At 35.0% G+C, this 18,101-nt stretch overlaps 1 protein-coding gene across 1 annotated transcript in view; it reads left to right on the top strand.

Moving 5' to 3' along the window:
- LOC125228269 (cadherin-86C-like) overlaps positions 1-5,997 on the top strand; it is a 28,826-nt gene extending 22,829 nt beyond the window's left edge. The window contains exons 7-12 of the mRNA XM_048132770.1: positions 388-973; positions 1,070-1,421; positions 1,503-1,746; positions 1,883-2,010; positions 2,411-2,740; positions 3,117-5,997. Of these exons, the coding sequence (XP_047988727.1) occupies positions 388-973; positions 1,070-1,421; positions 1,503-1,746; positions 1,883-2,010; positions 2,411-2,740; positions 3,117-5,595 (4,119 nt within the window). The 3' untranslated portion in view covers positions 5,596-5,997. The remainder of the gene's footprint in view (positions 1-387; positions 974-1,069; positions 1,422-1,502; positions 1,747-1,882; positions 2,011-2,410; positions 2,741-3,116) is intronic.
- The last annotated feature ends 12,104 nt before the right edge of the window (positions 5,998-18,101 follow it).

The raw sequence follows: 18,101 nt of genomic DNA on the forward strand, positions 1-18,101 counted from the left end.
CCGTTTACAAAAATATATGCGACTAGTTTGCGGAATGTTCTATACAAACTTCCACCCCACCCCCCATTTTAGGGAAGTGGGGGTTAGAAAGAGACAAAAGTAGCCTATGTCACTTTACATCCCTTCAACTATCTCCACTTAAAAAATCACGTCAATTCGTCACTCCGTTTTGCCGTGAAAGACGGACAAACAAACAGACACACACTTTCCCATTTATAATATTAGTATAGATTTAGCATATTTAATGATAAGTGTATTCTTGATTGTGTTATAAAACCAACTATTGGGTCATTAACCAGGGCATCACTTTATAATGCGAGTACTTATTACTTCAAATGACCATTTGTAATTCAAATATTTGACCTTAATAACTTATTTAATTTTCAGATTGTAGCACAGGAACTTGGTCCAGCAACTAACTTATCAGCGACAGCAAACGTTACCGTTTACTTGAATGATGTAAACGACAACCCACCAGTTTTCCTAGCGGCATCATATGAAGTGGAACTCTATGAAAACGTGACCGCTGGAACAAGTGTTGTACAAGTCGCTGCTGATGACGTAGATACAGGAGCATTTGGGAAAATCCAATACACTGCCATATTAGGATATTTAAATACGTCGCTAAACCTGGACCCTATATCAGGAGTTATTACGGTTGCGACAAACAATCATGGCTTCGACCGAGAGGCGATGCCAGACTTGCATTTTTTAGTAGAGGCTAGAGATAATGAAGGCGTAGGTTTAAGAATAACAGTGCCATTAATTATTAAGTTACTAGATGTAAATGACAACCCACCAGAATTTGAAAGATCTTTATATGAATTCGTATTGTCGCCAAGTCTTAATAACTTCACGTCGAAGGCATTCGTCAAGGCAATTGACAAAGATGCGGAACCACCAAATAATGTAGTAAGATATGAAATATTGCAAGGCAACAACGACGGTAAATTTGCAGTAAATGAAGAAACAGGTAATAACTGGTTCATAAATCTAACGTCAAATTACGCTTTTAATCAATTGTTCTTGACTAAAGGTTTTTTATATATATACATATATTATGTTACAGGTGAAATGTATCTACTGGGAGCGTTAAAAAGAACAAAGAAACAAAACGTTTATCGCCAAAAACGGCAGTTGAGTGATGAACAAGAGAGTGAAAATTACGTCCTAATGATCGGAGCACACGACTTAGGCATCCCGAAGTTATCGTCATCCACAACAGTGAAAATATATCCTCCAGAAAGCAAGACCAAGACGATGTCATTCATTGTTCCTGGAGCGAATCCTGATAGACAGAAACTAGAGGAGCTTTTAAGTACACTGTCAGGAGGAAAAGTCACTATTGTTGAAATAAAACCCTATAAAGGTTACGACAGTGGAGTAACCGATGCAAGTGGACATTCGTCTAGTCAAGAAAAGTAAATAATTAAAATATATTTGAAATGGTTTAACTTACAATGTTAAAATTATTACTAATCATAATGTTTTGTCAATTTCAGAAGTGAAGTTATAGCCGTTGTACGAATGACTGGAAGTACAGCTATTAATGTTGCTAAGCTAGAAGAACAACTAGCAAAAAGCAAAACAATTTACAACACTGGATCAGCAGGTTCCAACACGGGCACTGGTTCAAATACAGGCACTAATTCAGGAAGTGGTAATTCAGGATCTATTAACTCAAATGGTAGAGTCAATTCAGGACAAGGACATAAAGACCAAACTTCATCTAATGATGATGAATCTGTAAGTATAGTTGCCATTTTAGGTGCATAACACTGCTGAAATTATAACCATTTAATTTAGATCCCAGTACAAAAGTAATAGTAATTCGATTAGCACAGAACAATAGACTGAATGATGAGGTGATTATTTGTTTCAGATTTATAAAGCAGAAAGCCGATTATTGTTTTGGCTGTTAATTTTGCTAGCAATATTAGTAGCCTTAGTGCTACTGTTGTTAATATGCTGCTGTATTTGTGAAGGATGCCCTCTTTACATGCCACCGAGGTAAAGATCTAAAATTTGAATTAAAGAACTTATATTTTCATCTTATCGCTAAAATGGTTAATTAACTTCATATCATTATTTAAATACATGATAGGTATTGTCCTTTCGTTAATTTCATTTATTTTCTGATTAACAGAATTAAATGCACCAACTAATCCACGCATGCTATCACCCCAGCTTATGGTAGGTACACAAACTTCATCAATTTATCATTCTACACTAATTTGATTTTGCTTGTATCTTTTTAGTTACCTACTTAGACATCTTTGTTTATAATTCATTCTTTCATGCATGTCATTGAGTTTCGTTTATTCATTTTACTAATTTATAATATTGAAAATAGTATACTTAAGTTTTACAAGAAGAGCTAGGTACATAGATATTTATTAATAAATTCTAGGAAAAGAGTGATACGTGTCAACTCCACAGAGGACGACGTGCATTTAGTGGTGCGCGACAAAGGACTTGGCAGGGAAAACAAGTCGACGCAAAATTTAGAAAATAAGTCTATACAAGCGACCGAATGGAGAAGAAGAGAAGCGTGGAGTGCCGAACAAGCAGACTTGAGGACAAAGCCAACTCAATGGAAATTTAATAAGAGACAATATAGAGGATCTAAGGAGCAATCGAAACCCGCGTCAACTCCGGGAGACATGAGACAAGAATTCATACAAGCCGCCGCAGATAATGACTACAAATACAATGATGGCAGACATTCCTTCCGACAAAGGTACCTAAATTAACTACTTTCAATATACCTAGGTTTATTTGTAACAACGGATTGGCAGAATGAAATATGTATATGCGTAACTGTTTGCTGTTATACAAGTGAGTCAATTAATATTTTGTTAAACATTAAACGTTCTGCGTTTTGACCAAATATGTGTAGCTAAAGATAGGGTATTTTTTACCAGTAAAATCGTATATCAACATTTTTTGTAAAGTCCTACATGTTGGTAACTTGGATTCTGAAATTCTTATTAACTAAACAAAAAAGGATATGAAACAAAATTGTTTTATATTAAAGAGATGTTTAATTTTATGTACTTCAATCTTTTTAAGCTGAGTTACAGTTTATACTTAAAGTATTACTTTTCTGATTGCAGAGATGGACCTAATATTATCTACACGAAGGAAATGCAGCTTCAGGAAACGTTTGCTAATAAACATAAAGAATATATTGAAGATTTAGAGAACGGATACGACAGAATCGCGACATTACATTACCAGCGACGTGAACAAGACAACGATTCAATACGTAGGCATGAAATAGACCGTGGATCTGAAGTCGGCGTTTTCCTCAAAGCTGATGAAAGAAAAATGCAGGAAAAATCTGATGGTAAGGGAAAAAATCGCGCTCCATCTTCACTCGGTCGAGATCAGTATTTTATAAAAGAAGGTAATACTGAGATATTAAGATTAGTGACACGAGGAAAAAATGAAGAAGAAAGATACGTTAATCTTCCGACACACCAACAACGGCCTGTTACTTTAATTCCACATACTCAATATGTTGTAGTTGACAGTGGAAAAGATTTATTGATGGAAAGGTTCATAAGAGAACAAGGGGAAGAGGCAAAGAACATAAGAGAAAGAATGGAAAAAGTCACTGATTTAGACATGCCACACGACAAGGATGGCAAAAGCTTTGGTCAGAGGTCACAAGCAGGAAGTGATATACCCAATCAATTTCATGATTATTCGAATATGCCTCTTGATGTTCCGGGAGCTATTCCACTTAAAGCTAACTACTTGCAATCTGCTCTTTTAGAGATGCAAAACAAATCGACTATTCATCAAGAACTACTGGAATCTTCCCTTCGAAAACAAAATGAACTATTACATCAAATACTCATAGAACGAGAAAGGTTAATGCAGAATCATGAAACAGCATCACAAGTAGAAAGCAAATTAGAAACACAAAGCTTGCCAGGACATTCGGTAATTGCCACTCAGACTGAATGCCATATCGGAACCCAGACTGAACCTGAAGTTTCCAAACCTACGAGAAGGAAAGCTAGAAGTGACAACGATTCATATAGTGAAGACGATTCAGAAATGGTGGTTGAAGATGATACTAAGAGAGTAGCCTGGGTTAAAAGGAAAAAGCCTAAGAAGAAAATAAAGTACAAAGACCCCCGAAGAAGCATGAGAGTTTATGAGATAAAAAGGAAAATCAAAACACCTATAATAGAAGAAAGTGAAGTGTCACCATCATTAGAAAGTGAGAAACATGTTAAAATTAGTAAAACCAATGAAAGGGAGGAACATGTTAAGAACTACGGTGACATGACTAAAAGTACGGTGACTACTTCCAAAAATGAAACTGTATGTTCAACTCGAATAAAATTGTCTGAAAATGATAGTAAATCTGGCTTAAAAAAAGAGCTACTCATGGAAATATCAGATTCTTTAGATGAAAAAGTAGAATCTGACCTTTATGATAAACGGCAAAGATTGAATAGACAATCCTCTATAGCTATTGACGACTCAACGGAAGCTAATGATTTACTCGCTTTGGAACAGAGCAATGAGAGTAAAAGCAGATCCAGCTCTGCCACAAATCATCGTAATTTAATATTTTCAAGACAAGGATCTTCAACCGAAGCCAGAGAAAGAGCAGGAGTATCACCGGTCAAATTAATATCACCCGATATAGCGGAAACTCCTTCAAAAAAAGATAGTACGAGTAACACAGAATCGACCAGTAAAAAAACAGATGGTGAATCATCTAAGGGAGATATATCTAAACCGGCTCAAAAAAGTTTACCAAGATATATGCAATGGTATGGCAACAAAAAGACATCAAGCATAGCTTCGAAAGCAGAATCGAAATCTTCAGAGAAAGTAATCCCAAACAAACCCAAACGTGCAACTAAAACCAAAAATGAAACTGAAAAGGAAACAAAAATTGATAAAGACAAAATGGGTAGGTATGGAAAAATTATTACTAAAGATGCTCAATCAGATGCTCCAGAGGTAAAAAAAAACTCCAAAGGAAAAGAAAATGAGTTTGTGCACCCTCGTTTACTAAAAGAAGAAAAAGTAACGCCTGTTCCTGAAGGACCACTGCCGGACAGTCACCCGTTATTGCAACACTCAGAGCATAGATATGAGCATCAGTATGAAAATCAAAATCCACTTTGTTACATACAACCTACACATATTCCAAAGTATCTAGGAGGACAGCCAGATGCTATGCCTCGAAGGCAGTCTGTCGAGCAGCAACCAATTTATGTTAATCAAGATGACGTTAAAAAGAAAGATGCCAAGCAGGAGCTTTCTGAAAGTGCATTGACTCATAGTATTTCTATTTCTACAAATTATGAGGATAGTCATAAAAGTGCACCAGAAGTACATGTTTCTAAAATTAACATTGGCGGAGATAGTGTTCCTGACGTAGGTCTTAGAAACGTGAGTAAGATAGACGATAATGATTCTGGCATAGCTATGAATACGCTTGTGCAACAAGCAGGTAATATAAAAAGGTTACCGATAACCGAGAAGAAAAGCATTTTTACAATTGCCTACGATGATGTACAAACAAAACAGTTACGACCGGATAGCAGTTCCACTTCTTACTAACAAAATGTCGTATGACGATTTGTCTTTGTGCCTTATTGTGATAAGATTTGTATTATTCCACTTCAAAGACTATTTGGTTCCGTCCAAAAACACGTTATAAAGTATTAATTGTACATAGTCGGTTTAGTATTATCTTGATTATTTTTTAAATGTAGGTTTTAAATAAATCAACTGCCTTTATTTTGACGACTGGTATACTTTAAAATAATTTAATTTAGTGTATAATGTAAATACCACATACAGACCTATGATGTTGAAATTATAGTTATAAAAAAAACATTATTTAAATTACTCTTAGCTTTAACTTTATTCAATGTACATATAATATAATCGTCCCACATTTTTGCAACATACTGATTCAGTGTGTAATTCTATATTTGTTAAAATATAAAGTTATATACCTATTAAACTGTTGTTTTCATTATTATTTATTTTATCTTTAGTGGAAACCTCTTTTCTCTGGTCGAACCTAGTTTTCCATGTCCCTTAAATTTTCGTTAATACCTCTATAAAATCCCTTTTAGTAAATAGAAGTTAGTTTATACTGACGTAGGTATGGTAAATGTAAACGCAACGCCACGCAAATAAATTTAGCAGTGAGATGGTTCTGAGCACAAATTGTTACTAGGGAAACATATGACAGTAAGAGAATAATGATGTATCATCACAGAATATACAAGTATCATACATGTTAAAAAGAACCGATTTTCAAACCTGAAGTATATACATACATAACTAACTACATAACTACTCGTAACCTATAAAAAAACTATTTAATACGAGTATTAAATATCATAGTATCGTAAAGTATGACAAAAAACAACAATGTCGATTATTTTTGTAGAATATACATAAAGACATGACATACCATTGAGCAATCATAAATATCACAACATTCACAAGTTTCACAACGCACTTTTTACTAAAAGAACGATATTTTATAGACATAATTTTCATTAAAAACGTTACTTCGGTTACAAGGTTTGAATCTGCGCTACATGGTTCTAGTTTTGCACCCGTTATCAGGCAAACATGAGGAGAGAAGAGGTTAAAACGTAGTAATGGGTGCTGCCATCTAGTATAGGTTTACGGAAACCAGACGAGTCATGGAAAGAAGAGTTACAACGCCCTACATTAGGTGAGATTCGAGCACGTCTTGTTGAATAGTTTTGAAAGTCAGCTAACAGATGGCAGCACTAGGAGCTAATTGAGACTAATAAATTTTTGCATGATTATGTTCTGTGTAATTGTCTGATCTAGGATCTGTTCGATAGTCATCTTAGCTTGACTGATCTACTGATTTGATATCTTGCTACTTCAATCAACGTCAGTAATTAACTAATTATTATACAGTCAGCATATAAAATAGCCGACCGTGGACCTCCGCGACTCTCGATTAAGTGCCAGCTGGCAAGTTGCTGAGGAAGGTTGGAAAATTTTGCCAACCTTATGTATGTGATATACTTAAAACAGGGAGACTTCTGGAACTCGATCATCCATCTAGTCAGTTTTACTCGTACTAGCAAAATGTCTTTATAGCGCCACCATACTTGGCCGGTTGATCTCCTTGAGGCATTGCATTGCGTCTTGCACTGAACCTTACTGACACGCAAATCGGATATTCGTTTCAGAGATGCATAAAACGTAACGATTATTGTTTCGCCGTCGCAAAACTTCGCGAGCACTCAATCATCCGCTTGAGCTAGCTCATTCAGCTCATTTGCACAGACGACTCGGGCGGAAAATCATTTCTTTTCATTTCATTTTTCACGTCTTACTTAAAGTTTTCTGACTGACTGGGGAAAAGCGGTATGTTTATTTTTCTTTTTCTCCTGGTGCCTAATTGTACCTTCAAGTCTTGTTTATCTTACATCGGTAGTTAATTATATACGTTTACTTTTTATAGAAGATAATAAATTTCATTTCATTTATTATGAATTAACCAACAACATACACTAACAGATAAAACAAAAATGTAAGTTTTATACTTATTGGTAAATGCGTTGATCTTGTGTAGGCTATTTAAGACGATACAGGAGGGGTCAATTCTCTATACAAACGCTCTCGACTATTTCCTCCCTGGTTTTTGAAGATAGAGCAATGATTTTTTCAACACAGATTGTTATTATTTTTATCTGTGTCGGACCGTTTTGATTTTTTTGATATTTTTATTTTTAAGACGCTAGATCCAATCAAAATTTTCCAAAAACGACTTTTTTCATTATGGTGCAAAAAAAGGTAAATTGAGTAGCGCATTCAAGATTGGTAACAATTAGCCAAAAAAAGTAAACGGACCGACACAGATTGTTTCATAGTTATTAAGATTCTCAAATTTCGTTCCGATTGATTAAGTTTTGAAGGAGGAAACAGTCGAGAGCGAAACCTCGGTTTTAAAGATTTTTTCGCAATGTCTATTTTTAACTGAGTTGTTCTTAATGGACAATTTTTTTTTCGATAAATCTAGTTAACAAGTATATTTAACTATAAATTCTAAATAAAATAAGGGCTCTTTTCCATTTTAGCATTTTCGCTCCTGTACCTATCGTCTTAAATTTTATGCCATTAAAAAAATATCTAGCCTATGTACATTGCACAGTATGCCCGACATGAAGCAATTGATTAGAAGCAAAATAAATGTCAAAACCGTTATAAGGCACATTTTCGTTAATAGCCTATAAAATTTAAATTGCAAGTAAGTAGTAAGCCAGACGAGCAGCCACAAATCCAAACAAAAAGTCAACTTTTATTAAGAAAGTACCAAGGCGACAGAACAGACATGAGGTGGGTATGGAAATTACGCTTCCCCGCGGCACTTGCTTTCACGGTCCACTGGTCTGATCATAATAAAAACTCGCGCCGTCGCCTTCTCACAGAAGTTTGACCATAAATTCGGTGGCCTCGTAATCGCCCGCTCGCCGACGGCGTTCCGACCCTAGATCTGCTTTTAATATAATAATAAATATTATATATACACTACTTTTTTTGGGAAAACTTTTTTCTGCTCTTTGTTTTCCTCGAGGGGGCGAATCCATTAAAAAGGTTAGGGCGAGCAATGTTTTATGCGGTTTTAAGTGCGTAACATGACTAAAAGTGTTTTGCGTTTCTATGCAGAACAAACAATAAAATTGCTCACCACTGACCAATTAGGCTACTGACACTGAACAATCTTTACGCGACTCACTATATGTATAATTAAATAAATATGTAAGTATTTTAGGGCTTATAACTGTTATGGGACTTATGGGCAAGAGAAGAATTAGTGAAGCTCTTAATTTCACGCATCATAAATCAACATTATTAACAATAACCGAATTTCTGAATGTCAAATTACTACAAAATCATTCATTTTTAAGAAAAACATAGGTACTTAATTTACATGACCCAAATATCAAGACAGTAACAGTAAAATCAGAGCTCAACTTCTCATTATTCCATAACCCTTCAATTGCATCTTGAACGATGTTGCCGTCAGCTTAGCTGCACGACTGGTGGCTGATATCGCCCATTATTCCTCGCTGAAGGGTTAACTTTGAAGTATCATTCCCATTTATTAATGGTCAAGTTGAACCCCAAATTAGAAGCGATTGCTGTAACTGAATTATTAAATTGGTATCATTTGTCCTTGGCGGTTTTAATAACTTGATATTTTAGGGTTGATTAATAATGTTTTTCGTTTCGGTCATTTGTTTTATGAAAATCTTTATGACTATTCTTTTGAAGAGTGTCGTATCTCAAAAGGAAAAGACGGAATGATTTTAAGATAGACACTCGATGTGTTTGTCACATCACCGAGGCAAGCGACAAAAAAACTTATACAAACATAACAAACATCCAATATTGTTTAAATATTCAATAGTCGGTTCCAATAAAGCCAGTCCGCTATCTTTCATTACAACATAATTTTAAAAACAAATTTCCCGAACGCTCTCAAATGACACTTATTGCTTTTCGGTGGATTTATTCCGCAGGAACAATTAATCACAGCGACTGTCCAAAAACCTCCTTACGGATTTTAATTATTTTCTTATGATTTTAATTCTAACGAACACCTATTCTAATACCACCTGGATTATGAAAAACTCTACCCGTCTCTATCATCACCTAAAGTAATAAACGAGACAAAATATTTTCATTCGTCAGATGAGAATTCATTTCGATACGAGTTGGGGTCTGGGCTGCCGAACAACTGTCTCCACTCGGATTTTTTTGGAACTTTGCGACTTTTATTAATAAAAGGAAAGATAATTAATACTACTTAAATTTTGTTTCGGTATTCTCAAACTTAATTAGATTTTTTCCTAACGCTTTATTTTAAACATTGGGAGTCAAAGCGAATGTTGGATTAGTTTGAATATTATTTTTTTTTTAACTTTTTTTGTACTATATTTCGCGGTATGCAGAATAAGCAGAGATCGCTGATTGCAAGTAGTTATTAGTTTTATATTAATTATTATATTAATGATGTTTTCAGCTGCATAGATTTATAAAAGACTTATACTGAAAATATATTATTATGTGTGTACAGTTTATTATAAACGCGACTGGAATTTACTTTTTGACAGTTCTATTTCTATTATGCTAAAATTAATTGGACCACGTTAGTAAAAAGTCTAATTCGTAATCATTGATAATCACGCGACAGGCTATTATTTCAAAATGGAACCCAAAAACCGAGCAATTAGACCACCATTTGTGCACAACAATAGCGGTCTTTCGCCCCTTCTGTCGAAATTAGTGATGACTTCAATAAAAATAATTCTTGTCTTTTAGGCAAATTGCATCGCGAAAAGTCCGAGAAAGCCTTTAATTAAGGGTGGGCCGCCCCGGCCCGTAAACAGCGTCGCGGCCGTCACCTTTTATTTTTGTTAATTCCCTTTCTTCGCCGCATAAGTTACTTCACCCCTTCCCCCGCGATTCTTTACGCCTTTTTGTCACCGTTAGAATTCTTTTGAAGAAACCCCTTTCTTCCCATCTGCTACGCCCGTCAATATTAACTCCGCAAAGACGAGTTAAACTTTTTAATATCCGTTAAATTTTGTTACGCTCAGCGTAATGCAATTTAGGTTACTCAGAAATAAAAAGCTGACACCGTGGGCGTTATGAATCTGAGCCCTGACTTTTAAATTACAGTGAGACTGATATCATTTTTAAGAAACAAAAATTGACCTTTCATTACAATTTCACATAACTATTTGTGACTTTTTGAAAACACTCAAATAAAAATAAATGTTCGGTATAATGAATATTTACAGTTCGATAAGATCCCGTCTTGCCCCACAAGAAAGCGATATTTCTTAAGATTCAAATTATTCACGAGGGAAATAAAAAAATAATGCAAATGAGGATTGGAATGTTTAAAAAAAGTTGTTTGAAAACACAAGAGATCGTGATGGGGCCGCAGTTGTCGAGACACGGAATTTTTAATCCATTTCCCGAAGTCGATTAATATTCAGGGCTCGGCCGGTCTGGTTCATCTCCTCAGCCATTATTGCTTGGACGCCATCTTCGGAATTTTACTTTGATTTTGCCGTAACTAATTACCTTCCCTTTGCAACTAATTACAACACAACTGACTGAAATGATAATGATATGAAATTAATTCGAATGATTATCGAAATTCTCATTTACATAGGTAACCATAACATCACAGGGTACGTACAGCTATTATATAGATGTCATTTTGTATCAGACGGCAATGTTGGCGTAATATATTCAATATCCGGCGAGATGATAATTTACCGAGTTGGGTAGAATCCATTATGGGTGTTTACTTGACCTGCGTTTAGTGCTTACTAAGACAACAGGGGTGACCGTTCTCGACTTATGCACTCCCGATGTAGAGGGTCTTCGCGCAAGTCCTTCAGAAGCTCCTTTGGGATTTTGGTGAAAATTATAAGAAGAAAATTATCTAAATGTTACTGTTTACATAACACTTAAAGATACATACGTTTAAATAGATTAGCTTTATGTGTATCTATGTATACGTTAAACTTGTGTATGAAACACACAAATGGAAAGCGGCCATGTATTAAATTCAAGCACCACCTTGATTTGATAAACCTCAAAATATATCTGCATGTCAAAACAAAAAATATCGTCCTCATATGCATAACCAAACATTTCAACCCGGGTGCCGCCGATAACAAAATAAAAGAAAGAAGATAAACAATATGAAGAAAAACAGAAAGGTGAATTGGAAATAACCACGACTTTGAATTTGGGATTCAAATCTCGCGCGTTGACTTAGGAACTGGCTTTAGAAACACTGTTTGGTATCAAAGATCGAGGTATTTATATTTCGTTTTCCAACTTATGTAGAGTACAATATGGCGGAAGACCAGCGTTAACCAGCTATATTACTTATCACCAAATAAGTCGGAACCGTTTCGTGAGCATTGTGTAGTTTTATGGTATATATGGCTATATGGTATGTATGCCAGTTGGTTTTTGTTCTTTTTATATGGATTTCATTTTCGTATTCGCTGGTAAATGGTCTCTTTTTATATAAAAAATGAAAGCATAACCAACTGAACCTAAGTCCAAATTTTGAACAGGTTTTATTTTAAGATTATGTCATAATATAGATCGTTTTAATAGTATGAATCATCGATCTAAACTACCTAGATGCACCATCATGGCTTAGAATGTGTCCGCAGCAAATTGTGCTTGAAAATGTTCTAAGCACAATTGGGCGGTCAGTAGCGCTTCATCCGCCGTGTCGGCAACATGCCTAAGTGCTCCGTAAAAAAGTGCAAAAATAACACCTTATATACGTTAAAAAAGGATGACGTATCGTATTTCCGGTAAGTAATTGTTAATAATTTTATAATGTTATGCATTTGTGGCCAAAATGGCTTCCTAACTTACTAAAAACATTTATTTTCTAGAATAATTAAAGTAAATTCCTTGATTTGGTCTTACGTAGTTTGTCTCTTTCTCTCGCGCTATACTAGTAATGAGCGGACGGCGACAAAAGATGGATGAAGTGGAACATAGTTAAAAATGGAATGATGGAGTCGCTAATTTATATATTTTGTAAAAGAAGCCTATTTCATATTATTAGTGTATGTATTTATTTATTATTATGGACCAATAAGTCTGAAATAAATGATTTCAATTCAATAATATTAATACATATCTTATAAATTACTTTAATTATAAAAAGAAACAACCCGGGAATAGCAAATTCGTTTTTAAGTAATAAAAAAGGTTTTTATTCCAGATTCCCAAAACAAGATGAGGCAAAGATGAGGATGAACAAATGGCGCAAGATTATATTTGAGGAGCGGAGAGAAGATTTACCCACACAAAGCTTTGAAAGAAATTACGTAGAATAATAAATTAATGTCATCATTCAATTCTTCTTTGTTTTAATAGCTACTTAATTCATATTCTCCAAGTGCACCATCCCTCACACACACCACATACAATCCCTCAACTGTTTACCTTCACATAATCGCTACACATACACTCACTACACGCACACACACACATATTTTATATATATTAGACGACCGGTCTGGCTCAGTCGGTAGTGACCCTGCCTGCTAAGCCGCGGTCCTGGGTTCGAATCCCGGTAAGGGCATTTATTTGTGTGATGAGCACAGATATTTGTTCCTGAGTCATGGATGTATCCTATGTATATAAGTATGTATTTATCTATTTAAGTATGTATATCGTCGTTTAGTACCCATAGTACAAGCTTTGCTTAGTTTGGGGCTAAGTTGATCTGTGTAAGGTGTCCCCAATATCTATTTATTTATTTATAAACATACATACACACACACACACACACACACACACACACACACACACATATATATATATATATATATATATTTTTTTTTAAACAGTTTTTCGCAAAAATACCGCAAATTTCCTCATTCTCGCCTTTCATCTCATAGCGCGACTCCCATGATGCCTCTGTCCATCCTCGTTCCCAATTTAAAAATGGCGTTTAGATTGTTGCAGCGCGAACGAAATTAAACTTATGTTGGTTGCAATAAGACGTAGATTTGTTTAAAAATATGCACACCTGCGATCTGCGGTCATAAAATTTTATGGCTTTCGCGATGATCACATACATTAATGTCATAACCGCCAATTGCTTGCATTTGAAATTGAACTCTAAGTACTAAGAAATAACGTTGTTTTTGTAAAAAAATTAAAGTAGTTTTTACTACATTGCGAAGTTTTCGTTTGTCAACTAGACGCACACATTTGCAACTAAGCGATCGGACACTTTTGAGTGTCGAATTTGTAGGCGATAGTGTATCTAGGGAAGTTTAAATCGATGGTATGAATCAAAGCCACCAAAAGTACACTAAGTAATAGTAATTTGTCTGATTTATTTAATTCTTGCAAGTTTGAACTAATTTACTTCATTGTTTAAATTATTAAGCTCTCAATATTTGAAACGAACTAAATCGGTATTTTGTAGTACAAATTATGTGCCTTATTAACTTATCTTTAAAGGTGACATATAATAAGAAACCTGCAAAAATACATCACTATTTTCAGCGACGCATACGAAATATATTTACAACCATACATAGCATATTTCAAGTAGAAAATCTTGGATAATCTATAAAATATCACCCCCGCGTCGCCGCAAATTCTAAAGTGACAATATTCCTTATTGTACGACGGTGAAAAATGTATGCACACCCCTCGCGCGGCACAAGAGCGGGGTTATTAAAATTATAAACAAATACTACTGCTCTCGAATTTGAGAAGACACTTGTGTTGAGTTGTTGTATACTGACAGTATTTATTTTATTTGTATGAACTTGTTCTCAAAAACTTAGACACGTGTTCGAATCTTGTCATGATTTGGATGCATTAGCTTCTCCACAATATTTTATACGATATTGCTATAAGTTCTTTAAAATGACTGATTTTTTTTATTAGAAGTTTGTATAATCTTTTTAAGTGACATGACTGTAAGTGTAAGTGCGTTTTCACATTATCCGATCCGATATTGGATGTAAATGCTCAAATATATTGAATATCGGTCCTACATCCGATATCGGATCGGATAATGTGAAAACGCACTTACACTTACAGTCATGTCACTTAAGAAGATTATTAGTACTAAGGATGATTATAATTATTACTAAGGATGTACCACTAATAATTTTTAAGAAAAAAAACCGCCGCCTTTGGATTTCTGGTGAAAGCTACTTGCGAATGTTGGATTATGTAGAAATGTTAGGTATTTTTTAAAACTGCTTTTAAAGCTTTAATTATTTGATGGCAACACAAATGAATATACGTATAATGTTAAGGTTTGAGGAGTTTCCTCAATTCCTCATGAATCCGATTATAAGAAATCAAATCTTGACAAAATTTGACTTGAAAACTCAATATGCTTAACAAACATAACTAAATAAATGCCACTGTTCTGAACTTAAATGCATGCTGTTCTTATAAAAATACAAAAGTCACTATGACAGTGCCATCCAGATTTGAAGAGTTCGGTTCTGACCATCATCAGCAGTTCCACTGCACGTAAGTGCATGCTGTTCTTATAAAAATACCAAAGTCACTATAAGTGTGCCGTTCAGATTTGAGGAGTTTGGTTCTGACCATCATCAGCAGTTCCACTGCACCAAATGTCACTGTTCTGAACATACAGACGACTTGAGAACCGTCCTTCTTGAGAGATTTGAGGCGACGGTTAAAAATCCCGATTTATACCTTATCCTCAGACGTCTTAACCTATGATAAATGAAACTCAAATCAACGTAATCATATTTAGAAACTATTATAATATTATTACTAACTCGCGTCGATAAAATCCCTAAACTGATAAAAATCTGGGCTTTTATCTCCTACCAAATTTACCGATTTCTAAGCACTGAAGCAAAAACGAATACAATTTCCCGTCCTCTGATCATATGTCGACGTTTTTCATCTATCGATATAACGTTAACCCTATATTCCCTTTATTTTATATTAAAGCGATAAACATGTCGATTGCTAGAGCCACGCGTGGTCGCGCTCCCTCCGATATAGGGTTGCCGACGTAGACGAATTAATCTCAGAGGCATCTACGAATATGCTAATTATTACGAAGATAGAACTCATCAATATATATTTCGTGTCAATCACGACAGTTCAATTATAAAAAGTAACTATAAAAGTTGATTTGCTTGTTAAGTTGTAGGTAATTACATTAATATGACTACTTGAATTTTTTGTATGTAAGTACAAGCAACGAGAAAACATAATATATTATAAACAAAAGTTCGTATTTATCTACAACATGTTTAGAATACTCCATGGTAATATGTAACTTTTTCAGCATTTAATATAGAGTTCCGTTTAACGAATCACAAGTATGCTCACTAGCTTTGCCACTCGACTTCGTCTGTAGGTATATGACGATGATTAACAACAATGATGTTTAAAGAGGTAAACTTCCCTGTTTTTAATATTAAGTAGTCAAATATTGATGATCAATATTTTTTTACATAAATATCGATCATCAAGAAAACAAATTGCTCCCAAATTTTTTAGTCGGCCCTCAGTAGCAGCCCTATGCCAGGGTGTCGAATATGCAAGTCATGAGAAAACGCTTATCACGAGGCTTAGATAGCGCCGAAGATCGACGGGATGAGTTATGGGGCAGCATATTGCCGTGAGATTCGTAAGTTGGTAATTTGGCTACTTTTTGCACTCAAGCAGAAACACATTTCACGTAAATAATTTTGAGTAAATATAATTATAAGAATAAAAATAAAAATCGTGTATTGCCTTTACATCAAATACCATTACAGGTCAGAATACATTATTGACTTAGGTATAAAATATACAGAAAAAAGAAAATGATAAAAAATTGCTTATTGTACTGGGCAAAGGGTTTCAGTCTCAGCTTCAGCGGCGCTGGTTTTCAGACCAATCCCAGACTAAGGACGTTCGGAGAAACTTAAGAGAAAGTACATTTTATGCTCGTAAATGAACATAAAAAAAAACGATTAGTACTACTAACATTGCTTATGTGATATGATTGATTTTAACATTCGTAAATATTGTTCAAAAATTAAATTACATATTAATCTTTATAAAACGAAAGCAATTAATTCGTAAATTACTGCATATTTTTTGTATTTATTTACCTACATACATAATATTAGGCTGTGTAATATTTCTGAACACAGTCATGATCAGTCCAAGTTGTCAGTTACTTTTCATTAAATACCTACCTATACATGACCATGATATTAGGAGCCCGAGCTTTATTCAAAAACACATAAAAACTCAAAAATGCGTATTTTTTTCTGAGATAGGTAATACCATGCAAGATCGGTCTTTCGTTCTTTCTTTAACAAGTGAGTTAGGTACTGTAAAATGCTACTAAATATTTCCTTAACTATTTATATGGCGATAAGGGCAGTACTCCTTCCCACGATCTCTAAATCGAAGTGCCTAAGTGCATTAGCCCATTCTTGACCATCATAAATTATAGTTCGATTACCAGCTTTCCTCGAGGGTCGGCGCAGACACCTTAACAATGCCGTTCAAAATGGTCGCCCTCTATCAACTTAGATAAATCACTTCGTTGCATCTCAAATGAAAAATCACTCTTTCACTACTCTCCTAACTGAGCATACCGACCCCAAACGAAATAATACAAGCTAAATGTTAACAAGATAACTTTCTTAATAAGACAAGCACCAAATTAAATAGTTGAAAGTTACACATCACTGTAACATGAAACAATATAGCAAGGGTTTAACAACATAGGTAACGAGGCATCTCGGAGGTATTTCCTTCAATAGGACCCATAAAGCCGTGTTGAACAAGCGATTGTGTGAACAAGCGGCCGCCTGGGACGAGCTCCGCAACTCCCCGGCGGCTTGTCGCGAGCAGAGTTTTACGGCGAAATTAATATGGCAAATTAATGCGTTCCACCGCCGTATAATTTTCACATACCCCTCTTCTTGCGACATCCAAGCACATATTGCGATGGGGAGCTCCAAGTAGGGCGAGATTCGAATCATTTTTCCATATGGAAATGATGTAACAAACCGGGCGTACAAGACAACAGTGATATGCTAATTAAAGGAAAACATGCAAACGTGCCTCCGTGTTTATTTTCGGTACAGGACGAGACGCGAGACGCCGCGCCGTTTGCTTTTTAATTGCTACGGACGGAGGCTAGAAAAACCCCGAAAATGCTGACTCAACTTGAGCAACTACTTGTTCAGACAAATGAATTCAAAACATCCTGATCGAACTGAATATACACGAGCTACATTTCAATCGTATATTTGAGACGAATAAGTTGGTTGTTTATTACGTTTCTTCATCTTAGAGATACTAACTACTAGCTACTCGAGGTAAATGTGTAAAAGCTACTGAAAAACTTTTATCAAGCAGCCTCAGCGATTAAAACCGTTAAAATACACAAAACATTCTAGAGGAGCTTTTTGTGCAATTGTATTTATCTGTACAATATACTAATGTAATGTAAAATAAAGTGACATGACACGCAACATAAC

The sequence above is a fragment of the Leguminivora glycinivorella genome, chromosome 1 (genome assembly GCF_023078275.1).
Source record: "Leguminivora glycinivorella isolate SPB_JAAS2020 chromosome 1, LegGlyc_1.1, whole genome shotgun sequence".
In the NCBI taxonomy this organism is placed as follows: Eukaryota; Metazoa; Arthropoda; class Insecta; order Lepidoptera; family Tortricidae; genus Leguminivora; species Leguminivora glycinivorella.